The sequence below is a fragment of the Desmodus rotundus genome, chromosome 2, assembly GCF_022682495.2.
Source record: "Desmodus rotundus isolate HL8 chromosome 2, HLdesRot8A.1, whole genome shotgun sequence".
NCBI lineage: Eukaryota > Metazoa > Chordata > Mammalia > Chiroptera > Phyllostomidae > Desmodus > Desmodus rotundus.
In genome coordinates this window covers 51,242,407-51,263,695 of record NC_071388.1, presented here as the reverse complement: position 1 = coordinate 51,263,695, position 21,289 = coordinate 51,242,407, and the positions used below count along the sequence as shown (strand labels likewise).

At 35.1% G+C, this 21,289-nt stretch overlaps 1 protein-coding gene across 9 annotated transcripts in view; it reads left to right on the top strand.

Moving 5' to 3' along the window:
• Positions 1-21,289, top strand: part of ATP13A3 (ATPase 13A3) — an 85,470-nt gene that overhangs the window by 52,494 nt on the left and 11,687 nt on the right. For all 9 annotated transcript variants that reach the window (XM_053918223.2, XM_053918229.2, XM_053918227.2 and 6 more), the window contains 13 exons: positions 80-200; positions 3,430-3,554; positions 5,072-5,247; positions 5,751-5,873; positions 5,963-6,042; positions 6,980-7,022; positions 7,110-7,219; positions 7,510-7,606; positions 8,703-8,775; positions 10,386-10,563; positions 11,812-11,999; positions 17,003-17,091; positions 20,950-21,030. In XM_053918223.2, coding sequence (XP_053774198.1) covers positions 80-200; positions 3,430-3,554; positions 5,072-5,247; positions 5,751-5,873; positions 5,963-6,042; positions 6,980-7,022; positions 7,110-7,219; positions 7,510-7,606; positions 8,703-8,775; positions 10,386-10,563; positions 11,812-11,999; positions 17,003-17,091; positions 20,950-21,030 — 1,484 coding nt within the window. The remainder of the gene's footprint in view (positions 1-79; positions 201-3,429; positions 3,555-5,071; positions 5,248-5,750; positions 5,874-5,962; positions 6,043-6,979; positions 7,023-7,109; positions 7,220-7,509; positions 7,607-8,702; positions 8,776-10,385; positions 10,564-11,811; positions 12,000-17,002; positions 17,092-20,949; positions 21,031-21,289) is intronic.

Below are 21,289 nucleotides of genomic sequence, written 5' to 3'. Positions count from 1 at the left end.
GGCTTTGAATAAAATTCTGATGTTTGTATAAGTTTGTATTAGTAATTCTAACAGTGATACTTATTTTTTCCTTTTCAAGTTCCTATTGATTTTGAAAAAGTTTTAGAGGATTACACTAAACAGGGCTTCCGTGTAATTGCTCTTGCACACAAAAAACTGGAGTCCAAACTGACATGGCATAAAGTACAGAATATTAGCAGGTAAGGTTGATGAACAATTTTCCTACAGTTTTTCCAATAATGTCATTTATGTTTATGTAAGTCACAATAATTTATATGTAGTTGAGTATTTATTGAATATTTATTGAATGTAGCAAATATACATAATGCAATGTTTTTTTAGTTGATTGAGATAAAAGCACAGCTCTTTGGAACTATTTTCAGTTTATTTGTTAAATATTTATTGAGTCCCTCCCCACTGGGTTTATTTTTCCCAAATGATCAGCTTGCTCTTGCCCAATAGTTGGAACCAAGTACTTAATTAGTCAGAGTATCACGAGTCACAGTGTGCAAGATCTTCTCTACCCCAAACGTCAAATGGTATTACCAGCATCACATTTACTTCCATGTATAAATACAGGTTTTACATTCAAGGATTGTTACTTTGGCTGTAACTGATATAGACCTATCTTTTTTTTTTTTTTTAAGATATTCAAATATGTTTATTTTTATTTTTAGAGAGAGGGGAAGGGAAGGAGAAAGGGAGATAAACATCAGTGTGTGGTTGCCTCTCGCATGCCCCCTACTAGGGTCCTGGCCAACAACCCAGGAATGTGCCCTGACTGGGAATCGAACCGGCGACCCTTTGGTTCAGAGGCTGGCGGTCAATCCACTGAGCCACAAGAACCAGAGCTAGACCTACCCTTTGAGGATAATGTTTTTATTTAGGACTCTCTTATGACGTGCATGCTTATTCGGCTTGTGAAATAGCCTTCTCTTCCTTCATCCCCACTACCATTATCTATAATTCAGGGACTTAGCTCTTTTTTGTAGTCCTTTCTTTCTGTAATCTATGTTGAATACTGCTCCAGAGAAAGCTTTTTAACAATCTCCTACCTGGAATCTTATAAGTGGCTCCCTATCACTAACTGGATGAGTTCACAATCCAGGGATATGTACAGGAAAGAAAACAAAACATGGGATTTTTTAAATAGGCAAATTATACAAATAGGTAAATATCAGGAAAAAAAACATACAAATGAGCAGTGAACACATGAAAATGATAGGCAGGACACTTTAGTTCTTGGAGAACTACAAAACCACAATGTGACATCACAGTTTTCCTAAAGTTGGCGAAATTGGCAAGATTGATAGTAGCAAGTGTTAGCAATAACAACAACATATTGCTACTACACTGTTGTAAATCTTAAAGAATATTTAAATTTGCTTATATTATTTGACCTAGCTAGTGCACTTTTAGGACTCCACCTTGAAGATTACTTCTCATGTATGTAAGTTCGTGTTTAAATAGTACAGATAACGTAACAGCCACCAATAGGGCAGTAATTAAATTATGGACCATTAGAACTTCTGTTAATTATCCCAGACAAGTTAAGTAAATAGTGTTTGTATTACATTCCTGTTTTTCTGAGTGAGAACTGCAGGAGTAGAGTGGGTGCCCAGATTAACTAAAGGGAAAACTCCATTAGGAATTCTAACTATAAAACAATATTTGAGGGATGTGGTCTAATCTTGAATGTTTCCCCAAAAAAGCAATAACTAAATAATATGATACATATGCGTGATTCGGGGCCAAAATGTAAATTATTATATCCTGATTCCTGTGAAGGGCATACTAGGTTTTTTTTTCTCTACAGCTCACCTTTTGCCATTTCCCTTCTAAGGACTAACCAGGTGACTGTAGAGCTTGAGTATGTTATAGTCAGACATCCCTTTTCATCTAGAATTTCAAGACACAACTTCCCCAGTTGTGGAGGAACTGTCACCCTTTGACGACCATACACTAATGCCCTCTGATAGGCATTTCTTCTGCCCAGAATACCCTGTCCTTCTCTATCAGCTTTGCTCTCTCTGCTGCACTTCATCCTCATCCTTCAACTGAGGCCTTCTCTGTGTTTTCATTCTGTCTTCTGAGAATAGGTTGAACCTTTACATCTCAAATTAAATATTGTACTGTTCATTCAAGAAGAGGGCAAAATTTCCATGACCTGTGTCATAGGAAAGTTAGGAAACCAGCTGCAGCCAGAAACTGCTAGTACCTCATAGGGAAATGGCTGCAGTGCCTTTGACAGAGTAGTTTCACGTTCGCGGAGCTTTGTGCTTTGAATTGCAGTTTTAGATTTCAAGGCTTGTTTTTTCCTGTTGCCACCAGTAATATCATTTGTATTAAGTTTTCTATTTTTTAACACCTTTAGCACCCATTGTTATACAATACATTTTAAAGATGTTTAGGTGTATGGCTATGTAAAAGACTTTTGTTAAATTTTGTGTAGAAAAACCACTTGGTTATTGCAGGTCTGAAATTTTGGTCCCTAACCTCAAGCCCCCTTTCTCCACTGGGGGGGCAAAAAATCTGTGATTTAATTTTGGTAGCTATGGATTTTTTAACACAACCATCACTGAACAGATTTCATTTCCATCATAGTGCTGAAGCACATATTATTTTCGCTCACATCCCTTTGCTTGCTTGTCCGTTTCCTCACAAAAGCATATTGAGAGTGGAGATCATGCCTTTTCATCTTTGACATCCCAGCGACTACTATATACTTGATGCATTATATAGGCCGCTATTTGAAGGAATAGCATCTTGATAACTATTGAACATGAATAAATATTCTAAAAGACTTATCTCTGGGTTCCAAGTAGATCTCATGTTGGATTGCTAGTGCTTCTTAGATCACATTTAAAGGATCAATAATTTGATCACGAGTTTTATAAAATTCATCAAAAACTTGAAAACGAATGTAGTATGGTTGTATCAAATGTGCTTATGGGGCAGTTTTTTTTTCTCTTTTACTTAACATTTAAGTTAGGGTATGTTGTATGGGGACAGTAAAAAATAGATTTATTTATGCTTGCTTATTTGGTTTCCAAGACACAAGGTGATTCATTAATACTATGAGTGTTTAGTGTCTTATGAAAGTATACAGTTCTCCCTTGATATCTGTGTGGGGATTGGTTCCCAGGTCCCACCTGGGGATATGGAGAGCAACTATACCTTTCCAAATGATTCTTAGATTCCTGCATTTAAACAGGTGAAATTTAATTTCAAAATGTATTTCTTGGGAATTGTTTTTCCAGGTTGAAAAATTTTGAGATACTGAACTCAAACACATATGTGGTTTATTTCTGTATATGAAATGTCTTAGTTTATAATTTATGGATATTTTAATTTGTTTTATCGATATAAAGAGAAAATAACCTATTCTCTTGACTAAACCATTATATGTTAAAATTTCTTTTTCTGTAGAGATGCCATTGAAAACAACATGGATTTTATGGGATTAATTATAATGCAGAACAAACTAAAGCAAGAAACCCCTGCAGTACTTGAAGATTTGCATAAAGCCAACATTCGCACTGTCATGGTCACAGGTTAGACTTTATAAAAGGGCACAGAAAAAATTGAGTGTGACTCTTAGAGTTCAAGATATGTAATACTGAGGAATGAGCAGTTGGCTTATAAAAGCCTATTATGTAGTGGCTCCATCCTACATTGCCCTGTTTCAGCTCTGAATATTTTTCAAGGTATAAGATAACTTTGCAATACACTTTTGAGGTCTCACAAATTCTATTTATAAAGTATAACTACTATATCTGACTGATTCTCCTGGTGTTACAGAGTATTGATAATATTAGATAGTTGTTATTCCTTAGCTGTGTGAAATTGTGGAAGCTCTGAGTATTTTTTTTGTTAAGTAAGTAATCAGAGTTAAGATATTCACTTATGGCCCTGGCTGATGTAGCTCAGTGGATTGAGCGAGGGCCTGCGAACCAAAGGATTGCTGGTTCGATTCCCAGTCAGGGCACATGCCTGGGTTGTGGGCCAGGTCCCCAGTGAGGGATGCATGGGAAGCAACCACACATTGCTATTTCTCTCCCTTTCTTTCCCTTTCCCTTCTCCTTCGAAAAATAAAATATATATATTTTTAAAAGATACTCACTTAAGAGATACTCACTTACGGCATTTATGTGTTCAGTAAGACTTAGTAGTAAAGGTCCAAGCACATTTTCATGTTTTAGACTGTGAGATTCATCTGATAGCATATTTATTACTATATAGCTCAAGAACTAAATTTATTAGCATCCTAGCAATTCTTGGTTTTCATGACGCCTTCAAAGCACTTTCCATCTCTGTCTCTTCCCCGTCTTCCTCTGCCATGACTGACTATGGCTTTGTTGTCCCAAGGGGTCTACCTGGTCACAGGGAGGCACCCTTGGAAAAAGAGTGCGGGAGTTTGGGGGGAAAATGATGTTCCCCCTCAGTTCTGATAGCAGTGGGCTCCCCAGGCCTTTGCCAGCTTCTCCTGTAAGCTGGTGTTTTCTTCTCTTGATCTTGTCCTTACAGTGCTGCTCTTCTTTCTTTCTCATGACTGAGAAGTTACCTGTCTTGCTTCTCTTTACATTTCGTAGAGATTATATTCTTATTGTCTTGCTTATCTTTTAGTTTTGTGTAGTCTTCCTTTTGTAATTCATTCTTTTTCTTTCTCTGTGATACTCTAGTATTCTTGTACAGATCACCAATCACTTCTACCTTATGTCAACAAATATTTCTTGAGCACCTGCTCTGTATGTAGCACTGTGCCAGGTGTTGAGTGGACACTACTAGTGAATGACTCAAAAAGATTGAGAATGTATTTGGTTTTAAAAATTGTGGGTGAGAATGTTCTGACTATTTAGTATATATATGCTTGAGTTATTTGAGGCTTCCTTTGATAAGTATGTTCCGATTTTATTATTTTTAAGCTCCAAGAGTAAAGACCATACATTATCTTCATTGTGCCACATCCTAGGCGTGGGGGACTCTACTAGATTCTGAATAAGTACTTGTTGGTTAATACATTTATGTTCCTATTTTAATTTTAATGTGTTTTCAACATTTTGAAAATTAGGTGACAACATGTTGACTGCTGTCTCTGTGGCCAGAGACTGTGGAATGATACTACCTCAGGATAAAGTTATTATTGCTGAAGCATTACCTCCAAAGGATGGAAAAGTGGCCAAAATCAATTGGCATTATGCAGACTCCCTAACACAGTGCAGTAATTCATTAGCAATTGACTCGGAGGTAATGTCAAGATGAATTTTCTCTTTTGTAGCTTGCTTGTTTTAATTTAGTCTAAAGAAATAAAATGTGGTACATTAAAATACAACAAAACGAAAAGTAAACAAAAACAGAAGCCTGGGTTTCTGAATCATTAGAATCAGGAATCTCAATGTTTAAATTTTGATAGTTAGACAAAGTTGAGAAGCACAATTTTAAGTATATGAATCCCAAAGATTTATCCTATTTTAAAAGTAGTGATAAATGATGCAGGTGTGCCATAATATTCAGTTCATGGGTCATTTCAAATTGAAGCAGATATTTAGCCTTCCTTAAAGTTTTCTTTTTTTAATAAACATAAATCCCCCTAAAATTGTGTTTCCCTTTATTTTCAATAAATGTTAAACTTTCAGTGTCATATAAAATATCAAATGAAATAATTTAGTTTTGGATCAACTGTTTTTTAAAATAAGGTAGTGTTACTTGGTTTGGCTGCCTAAATATTGTTCTGAATGTCATATACACAGGCTATTCCAATTAAATTGGCCCATAATAGCTTAGAGGATCTTCAGGTGACTCGTTATCATTTTGCCATGAATGGGAAATCATTTTCAGTGATACTGGAGCATTTTCAAGACCTTGTTCCTAAGGTTAGTGATTTGGGTTTGTGTATGCATTCACACGAATACATTGTGAATGCATACACAATGTATTTAAAAGAAATTCCTATTTTTTCCAGTTGATGCTGCATGGCACTGTGTTTGCTCGTATGGCACCTGATCAGAAGACACAATTGGTAGAAGCACTGCAAAATGTAGAGTAAGTACTGATGTGTGCTTGTGTTTTCTTAACATTGAATTGTTTCATTTTCAACCCCCCCAAAAGTATTAATAACTAATATTTCACATATATAATATTGCCCCCTATTAGATAGGTGATAACTTTGTCTATTTAAAAGAGGCTTGGGAGTGGGAGAGAGGAGGGAAAGGTACAGAGAATAAGTAGCATAAATGGTAGGTAGAAAATAGGGGGAGGATAAGAATAGTATAGGAAATGTAGAAGCCAAAGAACGTATATGTACGACCCATGGACATAAACTATAGGGGGGAATGTGGGAGGGTGGGGGTGGGCAGGATGGAGTGGAGGGAAGGAGGGGAAATGGGACAACTGTAATAGCATAATCAATAAATATATTTTAAAAAATAAAAGAGGCTTATGTGCTCATGCAGAATCTTGCAGCTAAAGTACAATAGCGACAATTTCTTTTCCAGGTAATCTGTGAGGTAGAGTTCATTCATTTCAGTTTGACAGAAGTGACTTTATAGTTTTCATAAATAATTATGTTTCACGTTTTTAAGGGAGAACTCTTTACTGATAGCCTTAAAGTAAGTGCCTAGAGACTGTGCAAGCCCAAGAACTTTGCTCTAAAGATTAGGAAATTAAGGGGCCCTGACTGGTGTGGGTCAGTGGATTGAGCGCTGGCCTGCAAATGAAAAGGAAATTGAGATGTCAAAATGAGAAACTTATTTGTCCATCTTGTGACAGAAATAGGGCAATACCCAGGTTGTTTGACATGCAGGCTGGTGCTGTTTGCAAACAACATGCCTATGGTCATTGTAATGAAAAGATTTGTTTGTTTCACTGGGAGAATCTTGGTTTCTTAGCTCTCCATAATACTATATTGGAAAAATCTTTAATTAAATATTGTCTATTTTAAGAAATTAATTAAAATCTTAACATAATTTTTGTTTCCTAGTTACTTTGTTGGGATGTGTGGTGATGGTGCAAATGATTGTGGTGTAAGTATAATTTTTTGATTTATAGTTCCTTCTTTACTCTAAGGAGCATTTACAAAACTCAGCCAGTTTCCTTTTTCAAACTTTTAGGCTCTGAAGAGGGCGCATGGAGGCATTTCCTTATCAGAGCTTGAGGCTTCAGTGGCATCTCCCTTTACCTCTAAAACTCCTAGTATTTCCTGTGTGCCAAACCTTATCAGGTAGTACAAATTGAAAATTTTCCCATAACCTCTGTAGCTTGCTTTAATAAAATAAAATAAATTTATCATAGAAACTAATGTGGATTTGCTTGCTATATTTTATATTACTTATTAGCAACAGACTGACTTTTACTCCTCATCTCTTGCAGTTCTGTTTTGGCTTAGTTCTTTGGGTAGAAATGTGCTTTATTGTAGCTGTTGAATGTAGATGTTCGTGTGTCAAGATATGATTGTGGTTTGAGGAGGAGTTTAAAATGCCTTTATTCACATGCCAATATTTGTTTTCACAGGGAAGGCCGTGCTGCTCTAATGACTTCCTTCTGTGTGTTTAAATTTATGGCTTTGTACAGCATTATACAGTACTTCAGTGTTACTCTACTGTATTCTGTGAGTACTGATATTGCTTACAGACAGGGCACTTTAAAACATTTAAATTAAGATTTGAGCCTGTATGTTTGATTTTGAAAGCATCCATTAATTATGGAACTTACTTAAGTAGCTATGAATGTTTCTTTATTTTACTATGTTTTGTGTAGCAGATTGAAAAATCTCATTAATATGGAATAATATTTTCCTTAAGGCCAACAACTGTGGCTGAACCTTGTGGAAAAAGGTGATCGTTTGTTTTTTGCCTTCAGCACAGATTGGACATCTCTCTTAGAATTCTTTCAAATGTCAAGCTGTGACATATTTTGGAAGTACAGTTAACTTTGCAGTAGATTTACAGGAAAAGGCCAGAATGAGAAAAGATGTTTCAGCAATAATTGTAGGATATTACGAGTTTGGAGAAAAAGCTTGGACAGTGGTGTCCTAGGTACTCCATCCGACTTTACACTTGAAGTGATCTTACTTTAGACATATCTCTAATCCGGGGTGTCCAGCCCGTGGGCGGCATGCAGCCCAGGACGGCTATGAATGTGGCCCAACACAAAAATGTAAATTTACTTAAAACTTATTTTTTGCTCATCAGCTTTTGTTAGTGTTTGTGTATTTAATGTGTGGCCCAAGACAACTCTTCTTTTTCCAGTGTGGTGCAGAGACGCCGAAAGGTTGGACACCCCTGTGAGTCTAAACGAACATTGGAGACATTCCAAGGCATCTTTGTGGAACTATACTTTTTTATAATTTGTAGATAGTATCAGGAGGGATGTTGTTAGATACTAAGGAGACTTCAAGATACTAATATTCAAGAATATTGACTATTGTGAGTAAAAGTTTGTGTTTTCCTCTTGCGAGAACACTTTTGAAAGATTTTTATTGAGTGAATTGTAAGGAGATGCCTTTTATACTAATATATTAAATTGAATGTTTGCAAATACATTGTATTTCACTGATTTGAATGGCAAATGTAGTTAACTTTTTCATCAGGTCCGAGTATCATTTAGTAGTAATAATTAGCAGGGAGAAAAAAACTAAAAGCAGAAAAAGTGGTATGAAAATAGTTCCTGAAAACTAATTATGTTTTTAAAAATTACTTCTGTAGGTGTTAAGTAACCTAGGAGATTTCCAGTTTCTGTTCATTGATCTGGCAATCATTTTGGTGGTGGTATTTACAAGTGAGTATTTTGTTATTGATTTCAAAGCATATGAAATTCTAATGTGACTTATTGAACTTTGGTAAATTTATATCAATAATTATAATACTGTGCATACCTCTCCAGATTTCTTGTGAATATTCCCTTTATTACCAATAGCTTATATTTTGCGCCATTTATTTTATTTTTTTCTCTCCACTCTTTTCTGAAATATTTAAGAATAAGCTTGTGTTATCTTGCCCCTTTTCCTTTGAATATTTTAGTATGTTACCTAAAAGCAAGGCCATTCTATTATATAAGAAATTTAACGTTGATACAATCTTATCTACAGCTCATATTCATATGTTTTGTCATATGTCCCAATAATGTTCTTTATACCTTTTTCCTCAGTTCCTTAGCCCAGGATCTAATCAAGGTTCATAAACTTCATGTAATTATCATGTCTGTTTAGACTTTTTTAACCCAGAATATTGCATCAGCCTTTTTTGGAGGGCCTCTTCGCAGTTATATAGTACTCTCTGATGTATTGTTGTTAGACTTGGGCTATGAATTCTTGGTGGGAACATCACAGGCATGACTGTGTCCTACATACATCTTACAAGGAGACAAAAGATGTTCACATCAAAATAAATAATGATGGTAATGGGATCTGACCCATTTAATCAAATAAAAACTTACAAGTTGATACTGGCAGGTAGACAGGCAATAAATGAAGGAATAAATAAGTGAGTGAATAAATGGGAGAGAAAGGAAAGTTCTTCCTTACAATAAAATGCAAACTAATAAATACAGAAGGAATGAGGGTCTTAAAGCATGGAAAGATCCTGCCTGTTCTTATTGACATTTTATGCCAAATAATTTTTTGTCATGAGGGTCTATTCTGTGCATTGTAGGATGCTACCAGTATCTCTGGCCTCTACCCAACTAGATGCCAGTAACACACTGTCCCAGTCGTGACAACCAAAAGTATCTTCAGACATTGTCAGATATTCCCTGGGAGCAAAATTATGTTGGTTGAGAATGACTTACTTAGACAGTCTTTAATGGATGCTAAAACTAGTGAATAAAAGTTTGATGAGGAAAGAAATTTTTACATAGTCTCAATATTCAAATTATTTATGTAGAAAGAAATAAATGGAAGCTTGACAGTGGACAGAGACTCGGTGGTTCCAGTTTAATAAGTAATCAAGGCCTTTTTTAATGTTACTGTTATGTTTATATTGCCTCAAACCTTTGTTAATGTCTTATTTATTAAGAGGAAGAAATATGCATTAATTTAACTGGTTTTACAATTAAAAATTTAAAAATAAGTTCTTAGTTAAACATACAGGGTGGTGATTAATCTTAGTTTATATGCTTATATTTAATATTCTTTTTACTTGTATTGATGTTTCCTTTGAATTTCATTAGACTAATTTAAAAAGTACTCCTGAGTCATTTTTGGAAAAGCCTAAATTGTTTCCTTTTACAGATTATTTATGGACATCTGGCTTGGTTTTTGGACATTTTTCATATTAAACATTCGTTAGACAAAAACAAATTTTTCAAGTTCCTAGATGAATCTGCTTATGTATTTTATAGTGACAAATTAATTTAGCTACAAACCTTTCATCTTTTTCTTCTCAACATAGTGAGTTTAAATCCTGCATGGAAGGAGCTCGTGGCACAAAGACCACCATCAGGTCTCATATCGGGAGCTCTGCTCTTCTCCGTTTTGTCTCAGATCGTCATCTGCATTGCGTTTCAATCTTTGGGGTTTTTTTGGGTCAAGCAGCAACCTTGGTATGAAGTATGGCATCCACATTCAGAGTAAGTCGGTTAATCCATTAAAAAATTTGTGTAAAGTATGTGTAATATACACGTATGTAAAAAAATCTAAAAATTTATATAAAAGTGTTACTTGCAGCTTGATTACACACTTAAGTAATTTGTCCTGTATTTGACTTTATATCATGATAACTACTGCTATCTGTAGGAAGACGGTCTGGCAAGATTTCAGTAATCACTGCCAAGATGGGACATTGGACCAGTTTCTTAATTTGCTACTGAGCCTTGCTTTCCTTATCTGTAAATGAGAAAGTTGAAATTAACCAGTAGGGTGTCTACGTTGGTGCATCTAACTTGCCTAACCCCAGTTTAGGAAATGACATTTTAAAACCTAAATTCTTTTTTTAAAAGTAGTATTTGTTTATAGGTAGAGTGCTCTACAGTTCACAGATCATGATAACATTAAGTAATTAAACATATAAGCAAATCACTAAGGTAATTTTGTAGATTTAAATTTTCAGGTGCAAACATTTAGTTTGGTTGATTGAGGGAGATTGCTCATCTTTAAAAGTTTTTACAAGTTTTAGAAACTTAATACTACTGTCTGCTTATATGTAAATATAGACACTGCATATGAAAAGGCATAGGTGGGATTGTTCTTAAGAATCTTTCCAGATTTGTAGCAGATTAACATTTTGTTACCACTTGACTGTGATTTAGTAATGGATACTGGGGACTTCCCGGACTTGGACCTGTGTATGTTTGACGGTTTTGCCCCCCTGGAGGTAGAGATGAGGGAGCCATAGCTGGAGAATACGGAAGGCCATCTCAGTGCGAAGTGCTTTGCTTCACATTTACATATGTTACCTTACTCATTCCCCACAGTGACCCTGTGAATGAGCAGGTAGTTTCCACACTTATAGGTCAGGGTATGGGCTCAGGAATTAAATAATATTTCCTCAGTTACAGGTAAAAAGTGATAGAGCCAAGGTCAAACCCAAGATCTATTATCTTTACTATGTTAAAGTTACAAAATTTAAAAAGCTAGAGGGGTTTATTAATAATGAAGCCTCTTCTAATTTTTTAACTGATTGTAATGTGGCTAACGTGAAAAACCCCTCAATGTTCTACCTGGTCTATATCTCTTACCTTAATGTTGTTGGAGTTTTTGCTATGTACCTTCTTTCTATTTATTTTATAATAGTGACTTAAAGCAGGTAAGGTAAAATTGTTTTCTTTTGGGAAATGGGTATTGTGTTTAGTAATTTAAAATTTTTTTGTGTGTTTTAGTGCTTGTAATACAACAGGAGGCCTATATGGGAATTCCTCACATTTGTACAATGAAACCGAAGATGATCCACATAATATACAAAACTATGAAAATACCACAGTGTTTTTTATCTCCAGTTTTCAGTATCTCATAGTGGCAATTGCCTTTTCAAAAGGAAAACCCTTCAGGCAACCGTGCTACAAGAATTGTAGGTTTGGCATTTATTGTGGTTTCCGTCTTGATTATTTAATTCTTTAAAAATAATGTAAGAAGACTAGAGTGAAAATTGTGATTTATGTTTACTGTCTTGTTTTCATGTTAGCTGCCACCCTAAGTTTAAAGTTAAAGCCACCAGTTGTAAACATCCCTGGTTTCCACATCCTATTAGTTCTGGCCCCAACTTTTATTTTCACAGTCCATTGCAGAGAGTTAGAATTAGGAGCAGGAACAGTGTTTCCTCAGTTGGAACAGAGAGTGTTATACTTTCCTTCTGGGTGGTCTGCACAGCATAGCTGTCTGTTCTTCGTTTTTGACACTGGTGCAGCCAGTTCACCTGTAATTCTTCATTTCCATACCCTTTGCATCCTGCAGAAGGGACGCATGGGATGGAGACTTGTGCCTTGTAGACTTATCTGCCATAGCATTTTTAAAAATTAAATTAATTGTTTTTTAATTAAATTTATTGGGGTGACATTGGTTAATAAAACCATACAGGTTTCAAGTGCACAATTCTATAATACATCATCTTCATACTGCATTGTGTACTCACCACCTGAAGTCAAGTCTCTTTCCGCCACCATTTATCCCTTCCTTTGCCCTCTTCCACGTTCCCCCACCCTCCTTTCCTTCTGATAACTACCATACTGTTTTCTGTGGTTTGGGTTTTTTTTTTTAAATCCCTTCACCTTTTTCACCCAACACCCCAACCCCTCTCCCCTCTCACAGCCATCTGTTCTCTGTATCTTTGAGTCTATATCTACTTTGCTAGTTTATTTTGTTCATTAGATTCTACATATAAGTGAGATCATATGGTATTTGTCTTCCTCTGACTGGCTTATTTCACGTAGCATAATACTTCTCCAGGTCCATTCATGCTGCTATAGCATTTTGATTGATCAGAATTATGATTTATGGAAAAAAGTTAGTTCTGTGCATAAATTACCAGTTTTATTTTTTCATGGAGAATATACTAATTAATATATGGAACAACTTAATTTTTTTTTCTGTAATAGAACTTTAGAGTATGGCAGCATCTTAGAGTGAATAGTAGTTATTCTTTTGCTGTAGTTGTGAAGAAATGCCAGTGTTCTGGTTGGCAAAATGTCCGGTCACAGATTCTGACATGTCATAGGAGTAACAGCTGCCAGCATCTCTGTCTCATGTTAGAGTTTACGAAGTATTTTCAGATACATTATTTTATACTTATACCCAATATGGTTTGCAAGGCAGGCTGTATTACTTTATGTTTGGACAGGTAAGGCTGTTCAAATATAAGTATCTATAATATTAAAGTCTGTATTGACCTTTTTTTAAAAGAACTGATTATTTTCTAAGAAATAGGAACTGTTACTGACAATCATGTAGAACTATGTTGTGGGACAAAAGCCTTCCATAGAAGATCTATCACTATAGAACTCTTTGTAATTAAACTTAACTTATTATAAGGCAAACTTAGTACTTGAGATTGATATACATTCTTTAATTTTATTTTACTATTTCTTAAATTTCAAGGAAGTACTGAGCATGCCCAAGGATAGCTGAAACATCTGTCAAGGAACAATGCTTTCTTTGTATAAAGAAAACTGGTGCTCAGATTGGTTGGTAAAGCATGCTAGCCACATCAGAAAAAGTTAGTTTTAAAGATCTAAGTAAATCCACCCTGTCTGAACTTCTCCAATTAAAAAAAAAAAGAACGGGGGACTGTTAGTTGCCTATTTTTAAAATGAATGTTTTATATTATGATATTTGGAAAACTTCAAAAAAATTAAAGGCTTAGGTATTTTGTATTCCCTTTTAATTTCAGATTGACTTAAATAATAAAACTTAATTGTTGACCACAAGACTGTGCTTTTAAAATGTGTATTAAAAATTATATTTCAGCAGAAATATAGCCACAAAACCTTTGTTCTTTAAGTAGCTTGCGCATGTCTGTGAGTGGATAAACAGTGCGTGCTGCCATGAAACATGCGTCCCAAAAGTCCAGTGGGAGCAGAAAAGGCAACAGACGCATATTTTGCTAATTTTCACATCTTATGTTTATGTGGAGTTCCCTAATCTTGGAATACTGAGGAATAAAGAAAGAAAAGAAATGACTGAAATGAAGTAATGTACAATGTAAAGTATAAATATGGAAAGAAATGAGGGGGGGAAATTAAGGCTCTCCAAGAGCTGACAGCTTTTCATTTTCTCTTATAGAATAGACGGGTCATAGTTCTTTGTTAGTATCTGCTAGTTGCTGTTCTCTGTATCCAAATAGTGTAATCTGTTACATCAGTCTTGAGATTATTATTTTTAAAAAATCAATCTTAGACATTTAAGTCATTCTCTAGGTTTTTGGCTGTCTTCTACTGGTTCTATTTGATTCTAAATAAAATCTAATTTCAGTCTGTGGTTACCCATCTTCAACTCTAGCTTATTAGCTCAGTTATATTTTCTTGTTTGATTATTATACTAATCATTTCAAGGGCCATGATGATATGACTAAATTCTTGCACTCTTATTTGATTAGATGTGATTTCTTGGGATTTTGGCTTCAGTTTTTGCCACAGTTTCTTACTTGATCCCAACTGACTGCTTGTGAATTGTGTATCTTTTCTCAGTCTGTGAAGGCATTATTACTTAACTGCCAGTATCTCTCTTACTCGTGGCCTATATATTGGTTTTCCTGTACGTTGCCCATGCCTGAATTGATTGGAGCAGTTATCTGTCGGCCCTTCAGGATTAGGTCTTCTAAAACACAAGTAACTGAGTAAGGAAGGGGAGCGTGGGAATAAAAAGATGAAATTTATGGTTAAAGGTCAGAAGATCCTAGTTAGTATTTCTGAGGAAGGAACAAGAGAGGTATATATCAGCTATAGAAAAGTATTGTGGGCTTTTTTACTCCATGAAGGTTTTGTTTTTGAAATCACTAAAGGAAATAAGAAGGAAATTCTTTACGATGCCTTACTTTGGTGTCATATTCCCTCAAAAGGATCTGGTATCATTAACAAATCTATAATGCCATAAACTGGGGCATATTTAATAACTTGAGTTTACATATTATGCATATTATGTTGCATTTTAAGTACTTAAATCTACTCTTTCCTAAGGGACCCTCATTATATTTCCATTTTATAGTGAAAGTAATTTGACTCTGAATGACTTGCTTGTGTTCACAAGCTTTGTGGCAGAATCTAAAACAATCTAAACATTTAATTTAAGGAGCATACTCCCCTGACCCTTAATCACTACCAGCACAGAATTTGTTTTGGTGGCTGTCTTCTGGTGAAGAGTACTTGCACTCCAGTAGGATTACTAAGAAATTACTGACCAGGCCAGAAGAAGTCAGGCTGAGAGCACAGGGCACTGGAAACTCATACCTCTCTAAAATGAACACCTGATTTTTCCATGCTTGGTTGAAATCCTTATTGGTCCTTTTATTTGAATGATTACATAAATCTGCCAGCTGTCCACCTCCCATGTCAAATGAATAGTGCCTCTTTTTCTCCCCCTGGTGAAATAGAGGAGAGATTCAATTATTTATTTTCTCCTTTGCATGGAGGTCTTGGCAGAGCTTTAGAGGTATGATCAAAGAGGGTTGTTCCAGAAGAAAAGCATGAAGATATGAGAAACAGTGTTGAGGTAGATGTAAGCAGTTTCTGTGCCTGAGTAAATTTTTTCATCTTGCAACATGCCGGGAAGTAGATTGCAAATCTATTTTTGCTTATAACAGTGAAAATGCGATAGAATTTGAAAAACATTCTTATTGAAACAAAAGTAGTTCTGTCTCCACATCTCTTTGGCATTTGTATTCTGACCATTTCTTTTTGTCCTTTTCTTTTTAGTTTGTGTGTGTGTGTACTTACAACTGGCATTTTTCTAAACACTTTTTCTTTAACTGACTTCAATAGCTATTTGAATGACCATATAACTTATGTATTAGAAAACAATATGTGTGTTTATAATAGTGTTTTGTAGAACAGTAGATATTGGCCCATAATTTTGAACATGTAATAAAGTTTATATTTATAAATGACTCCCACATTTAATATTACTGTTGAGACCCCTTCATTTACAGTTCATAATATAGGATATTGAGTCCTTTATCCAATATGAAGGCTTCATGATAAAGTTTTGGTCTTAGTAAAGTTTGAGTTTAAAGCTGATCTCAAGTAGGAACTTGTAAATAAATATCCAGACCAAAGAAAAAAAGGGGGTGAAAGTTAGGCCCATCACTGTACCCAGGAAATTGCTGAGCCTCCTCCGTGGCTTGTGGTCTAAGGGTGTGCTTGTGCACATGCGTGCACGTGCACACACAGTTAATAAGAGGGCCAAGAGCAGAAAGGGTTTTTGTCGAGCTGGAAAAGTGACTCGAAGTGCTGTTGGGTAGGATATACTATCCCTAGCTTTCACAGTCAGCCATAGGGGTGGCCCACATTTAAAATAATAAATCAACTCGGTTTTTAGGTTTTAGCTAACATTTTCTGTGGATATATTTTCAGGGAAGAAGTCAAATGAAAAAGTGGAATTCACGTAATAGAAATATACTTCCATTCAACTTAGAATGCCTCTTTTTAGGATTATATCATACATAGCACTGAAATAAATGTTATTCAGCATTTTTTACAATCAACAGTAATTGTCATTCCATACATGTTTAAATGATTATCTCATTTTGCCATACATTGTCTTGTCTCCTATTTGTGAGTTGTCTGTTGACTATCTTACATAGGAGCTATCTGGGAGAAATACAAATAAATGTCCATAAAGGTCTGTCTCTGACTTCTTAAAATGCGGTTTATTTTGATATCACATAAATGAATCCTTTGGGCCTGAATGATGTATCACACTCTAGGAGATAACGTAGAGTTGTAACATCATCAACCTAAATAGAAGCATTCGGAGTTCAAAACCAAATTTAGGGTTGACAGTATTGACAGTGTACCAGTTGTTACTATACTCCATTTTATATAAAGGAACTTTCTCATTTAATTGTTTTACTTTATTTTTCAGATCTTTTTGTTGTGTCTGTGATTACTTTGTATGCTTTCATATTACTCATCATGTTGCATCCAGTTGCCTCTATTGACCAGGTTCTTCAGGTAAGGCTTAATTTAAGCACATCAATATTATTGCTTGTCCGAGCAGTGATAATATCTGGGACAGTAGCAGAGAATGACACGTTAGTATTAATTTACACAACAAATGAGACTTCTTGATGTTTGCGATGGCTTAAAATCTATCCCTCTACGCTTACTTTACTGGGGAAAGAGACTAAATTTCCATGCTTCTTTTCTCCAGGACCTCTTTTTTTCTGAATTTTCTAAGATACAGTTATATGAATCTAAAAATACCCTCTAATGAATAAAAAAATAACATAATTAAAACAGTAGCTTTTATTGACTCTACTTGCTATTTTATTTTTATTTCTTGTTTCTTCAGTTTGCTTTTGGTTCCATTTTCCTTTGTGTACAAATAAATGTCTCTTGATCTTTAAAAACAAAAAACTTTGATTCTGTTACTTGATCTGTCCCTTACCAACCTACTTCTTTTTTTTTCAACCTACTTCTTGCGAATGATGAAATAGTTATTATATACAAGAGAATATGCACACATTTAAGTTGTTAAGCATAATAATAAGAAAATAACGCCCTTAAGCCCATTATCAAACCTGAAAAAGGTTTCATCACCAACACAAGGCACTGTTGCGAGCCGTTGTCCAAGCACCCTGAGGGAACCCCTGTTCTGATTTTAACCTCATTGTCTTGCTTTCATATTTATAGGTATGAAGTCATAAAAGATAGTTTTGCTTGTTTTTGAACTTTATAAAAATGGTGTCTTGCCATCTGTGTTCTTCTGTGATTTGCTTTTTCCCTTGTCAGCATTGTTTCTGAGATTCATCCATGCTGGTACTCGCACTTCATTTTTACTGCTATGTAGTGTCCCACTGTAGGATTATACTATAATTCATTTTTCCATTCTCTGTTGGTAAATAATTGAGTTGTCTTCTTTTCCTGTATTAACAGGGCTGTTACGAACATTCTTGTACATGTCTCTTAGTGTGGGGGAGTGAGAGGTGGTGAATCAGAGTGGGGATGGGTACATCCCAGGTACAAATATCAAGAGCATGGTGCATTGCTGTAGAGAATTTAAGTACAGCAGTTAAGCCCACTAAAAGTCTCTCTTTTTAAAATATCACCATATGCTGGGAATTTTAAATAACGTCAGAGATAAAATACCACGTACACTACCACCCACTCTACCTTGCTGTACCACTAGGGGGAAAGGGTTCTCTGGTTTGTTGCAGTGTAAATTGGAGCCTGTGCTCTTCAGCTTTCTCAAATGTGCCAAGTTGTTTTCCAAAGTGATTGTACCAGTTTATACTTTTCATCAGTGTATGAGATCCATTGTTACACATCATTGCTCACACTTGTCTAGTGGATGTCAAGTGTTATATCATGATGGTTTTAATTTGCAGATTATAAGTTTTAAATTGCTAATGAGGTTGAGTGTTTTTTCATGTGTTTATTGGCCATTTTTATTTACTTTGTGAGTTGCATATTCGTGTTTTCTACCCTTTTTTCTATTGGGATGTTGTCTTTTTCTTACTTTTAAGAGTTCCTAATGTATTTGACTACGTATGTGATAAATAACTTCTTCCAGTTTGTGGTTTTTCCTTTGTTTATAATATCTTTCTTTAAAACAATTTTACGATTTTACAGTAGCCAAGCTTAACAATTTTTTCTTTATGTTCTGTGCTTTTTGTGTCTTAGTTTGGCAGACTTGTTTATCAGAATTATATAGATACTTCTCTTTCATAGTCTTTAAATTCATCTCTCTATATAATTTTATATATAGCCTTTGAAATGGGCATCAGATTTCTTTGTTTTCCTCATAAATGCCCATTTATTTCACTATTATTTGTTGAATAGTCTCATCTTTTTCCACTGATCCTTCAGTGAGTGGTGTCTCTGTCCTCTCAGTTTTTCATGTGTGTACCATTGCCTGATAGGGGCTCTGAAGTTTCTTCTCTAGTTCTCTCTGTCTTTCCCCATGCCTGTACCACATTGTCCAGATTGTCAGGACAGTATAAGAAATTTGGATGCATGGACTCCTCTCCTCACCTCATTGTTGTTCATCATGACCGTTTTGTCTGCCCTTGAGCTTTCCCCCCTCCATACAAACTTTAAGTTTAGCTTGTCAAGTACCAGGAAAAGCCCTCTTGGAATTGTTACTGGAAATAGAGTAAAAATTGATTTAGTATCCCTTTCTATGAACAATATTTTTTTTTTTACATTTCTTTAGGTCTTCTTGTATGTCTTTCAATAAAGTGTGACAGCTTTTTTTCCCTGAGTGTTGTAATACGAGTTTTTGTTAGATTTATTTCTGGGGTATTATTATTTTTATTCCTCTGATAAATACCTGTTTAAAATTACATTTCCTAATTCTTTTATGCTGGTGTAAGCAGTACTGATGTCTTGTATATTCATCTCGTATTTAGCAGGCTTGTCAAAATTTATTCTAAACATTTTGAGATTCTCTTGGATTTTCTCCTTTAGATAGTCATCATCTGTAAACGACAAATGTTTTGTTTCTGACATTTCAGTACTTACACCTTGTATGTGTTTTTCATGTCTACGAACTTTATTAATGTTGGTTGTGATGGTAGTGATATGCTTGTCTTGTCCTTCACTCTAAAGGAAATGAGCCGAATATTTCACCATTGGATATATTATGGGCTGTAGGTTTCTGGTATATCCTGTCTGTCATGTTGAGGAAGCTTCCTTCCATAATGTGATTGCCATAAAATAGATGATTAGTTTTATCTAGTGCTTTTTTTACAGCTACTGAAATGATCACACAGTTTTTTTTCCTAGAGAATGTGGTGAATTATAGTTAGACTGGTATTCATACGTTGAACTAATATTGTATTCCATCAACCCAATTTTGTCTTGATAAATTCTTTTTTATACTCTCTGGATTTGTTTGCTCTGGTTTTGTTTAGAATATTTGCTTCTGATTGAATGAGTAAGATCAGACTTAATTTTCCTTTGTTCTATGTTATTGAGAGGTTTGCTATCCAGGAGCCCACTAAGAGTAGCCTCATTAGAACAAAAAACATTCCTGATCCCCAGGAAATCCCAGGGGATTTAGAAGCTCTGTATGAGACACTTCTATCACCTCCATCACTGAGAAAATTACAAGAGTTTTAAGGGCCAGGTGTCATGAACCAGGGATAGAGACCAGATATATAGTTCTTAGTATGATGCCCGCCACTCTGGTTAAGCTACCCTCGTCTTTTGCCTGGATTGCTATAGCAGTCTTTACCCCTCAAATGCTTCTTGCTAGAGTCATAGGTGTTTTTCTACAACATTAGATCGTATCACTCCTCAGTATCTATCACAGTATCTTAAGTATTCACTCAGTGAACATTTGCTAACTAAAAGGATGAATGCATGAGATTTTTTTTCTTTTGCTTTTTTAGGCCTTAGAAATTAATCACAGATTTTAAAGTAAAAACTTAGATCATATTTCTTGAATTGATCTGTATAGTTCTTTTTGAACTTGTCTTTATAACAGTTATAGATATTTGAGTAATACGTCATTATTAAATCAGTATCTGCCTCATTGTTTAAAGACAGGGTGTTATTTTAAAATAGGGACTGGTTAGAAATGTATGGTCTGGTAGAGCATGGGTTATTGAATCTGAGTGATTAGGATTTGACTCTAAACGCAACCACTTTAATAATTTTTTAACCTTAAGTTATTTACACTTTGAGCTTTATCATCGGAAAAGTGGACATAATATCTGCCTTGTGGCACTGTTGAGAATCGAGTAGATATTCTATGTGAAGGTGCTTGGTACATAATAGGAATTCATTTAATTTTGAAGTTATGATATAATGCTGTAAATACCAACTAAATACTGTAGTTTTAACTTACAAATTTTTGTCTTACAGATAGTGTGTGTACCATATCAGTGGCGTATAACTATGCTCATCATTGTTCTTGTCAATGCCCTTGTATCTGTCATGGTGGAGGTAAGCACTTAAGATAATCAGATGTCTGCCCTGCTGCTTTGGGATTCTTGGTGATTTAATGATAATGGGGGAAGAGGACAGGTGGCACTGTGGAAGCCCACAAAATTTCAGTTTTATTTTAGTTAAATTCATTAAGCCCTTCTGAACTTTTTCGTTAATTAAGGGATATTACTTAGGTGCACACATATAGATTGGAGAAAATAAGCAATGAGATGGCAGGAATTAGTGATTGATAGAATGGAGAGAGGATTGGTGCTGA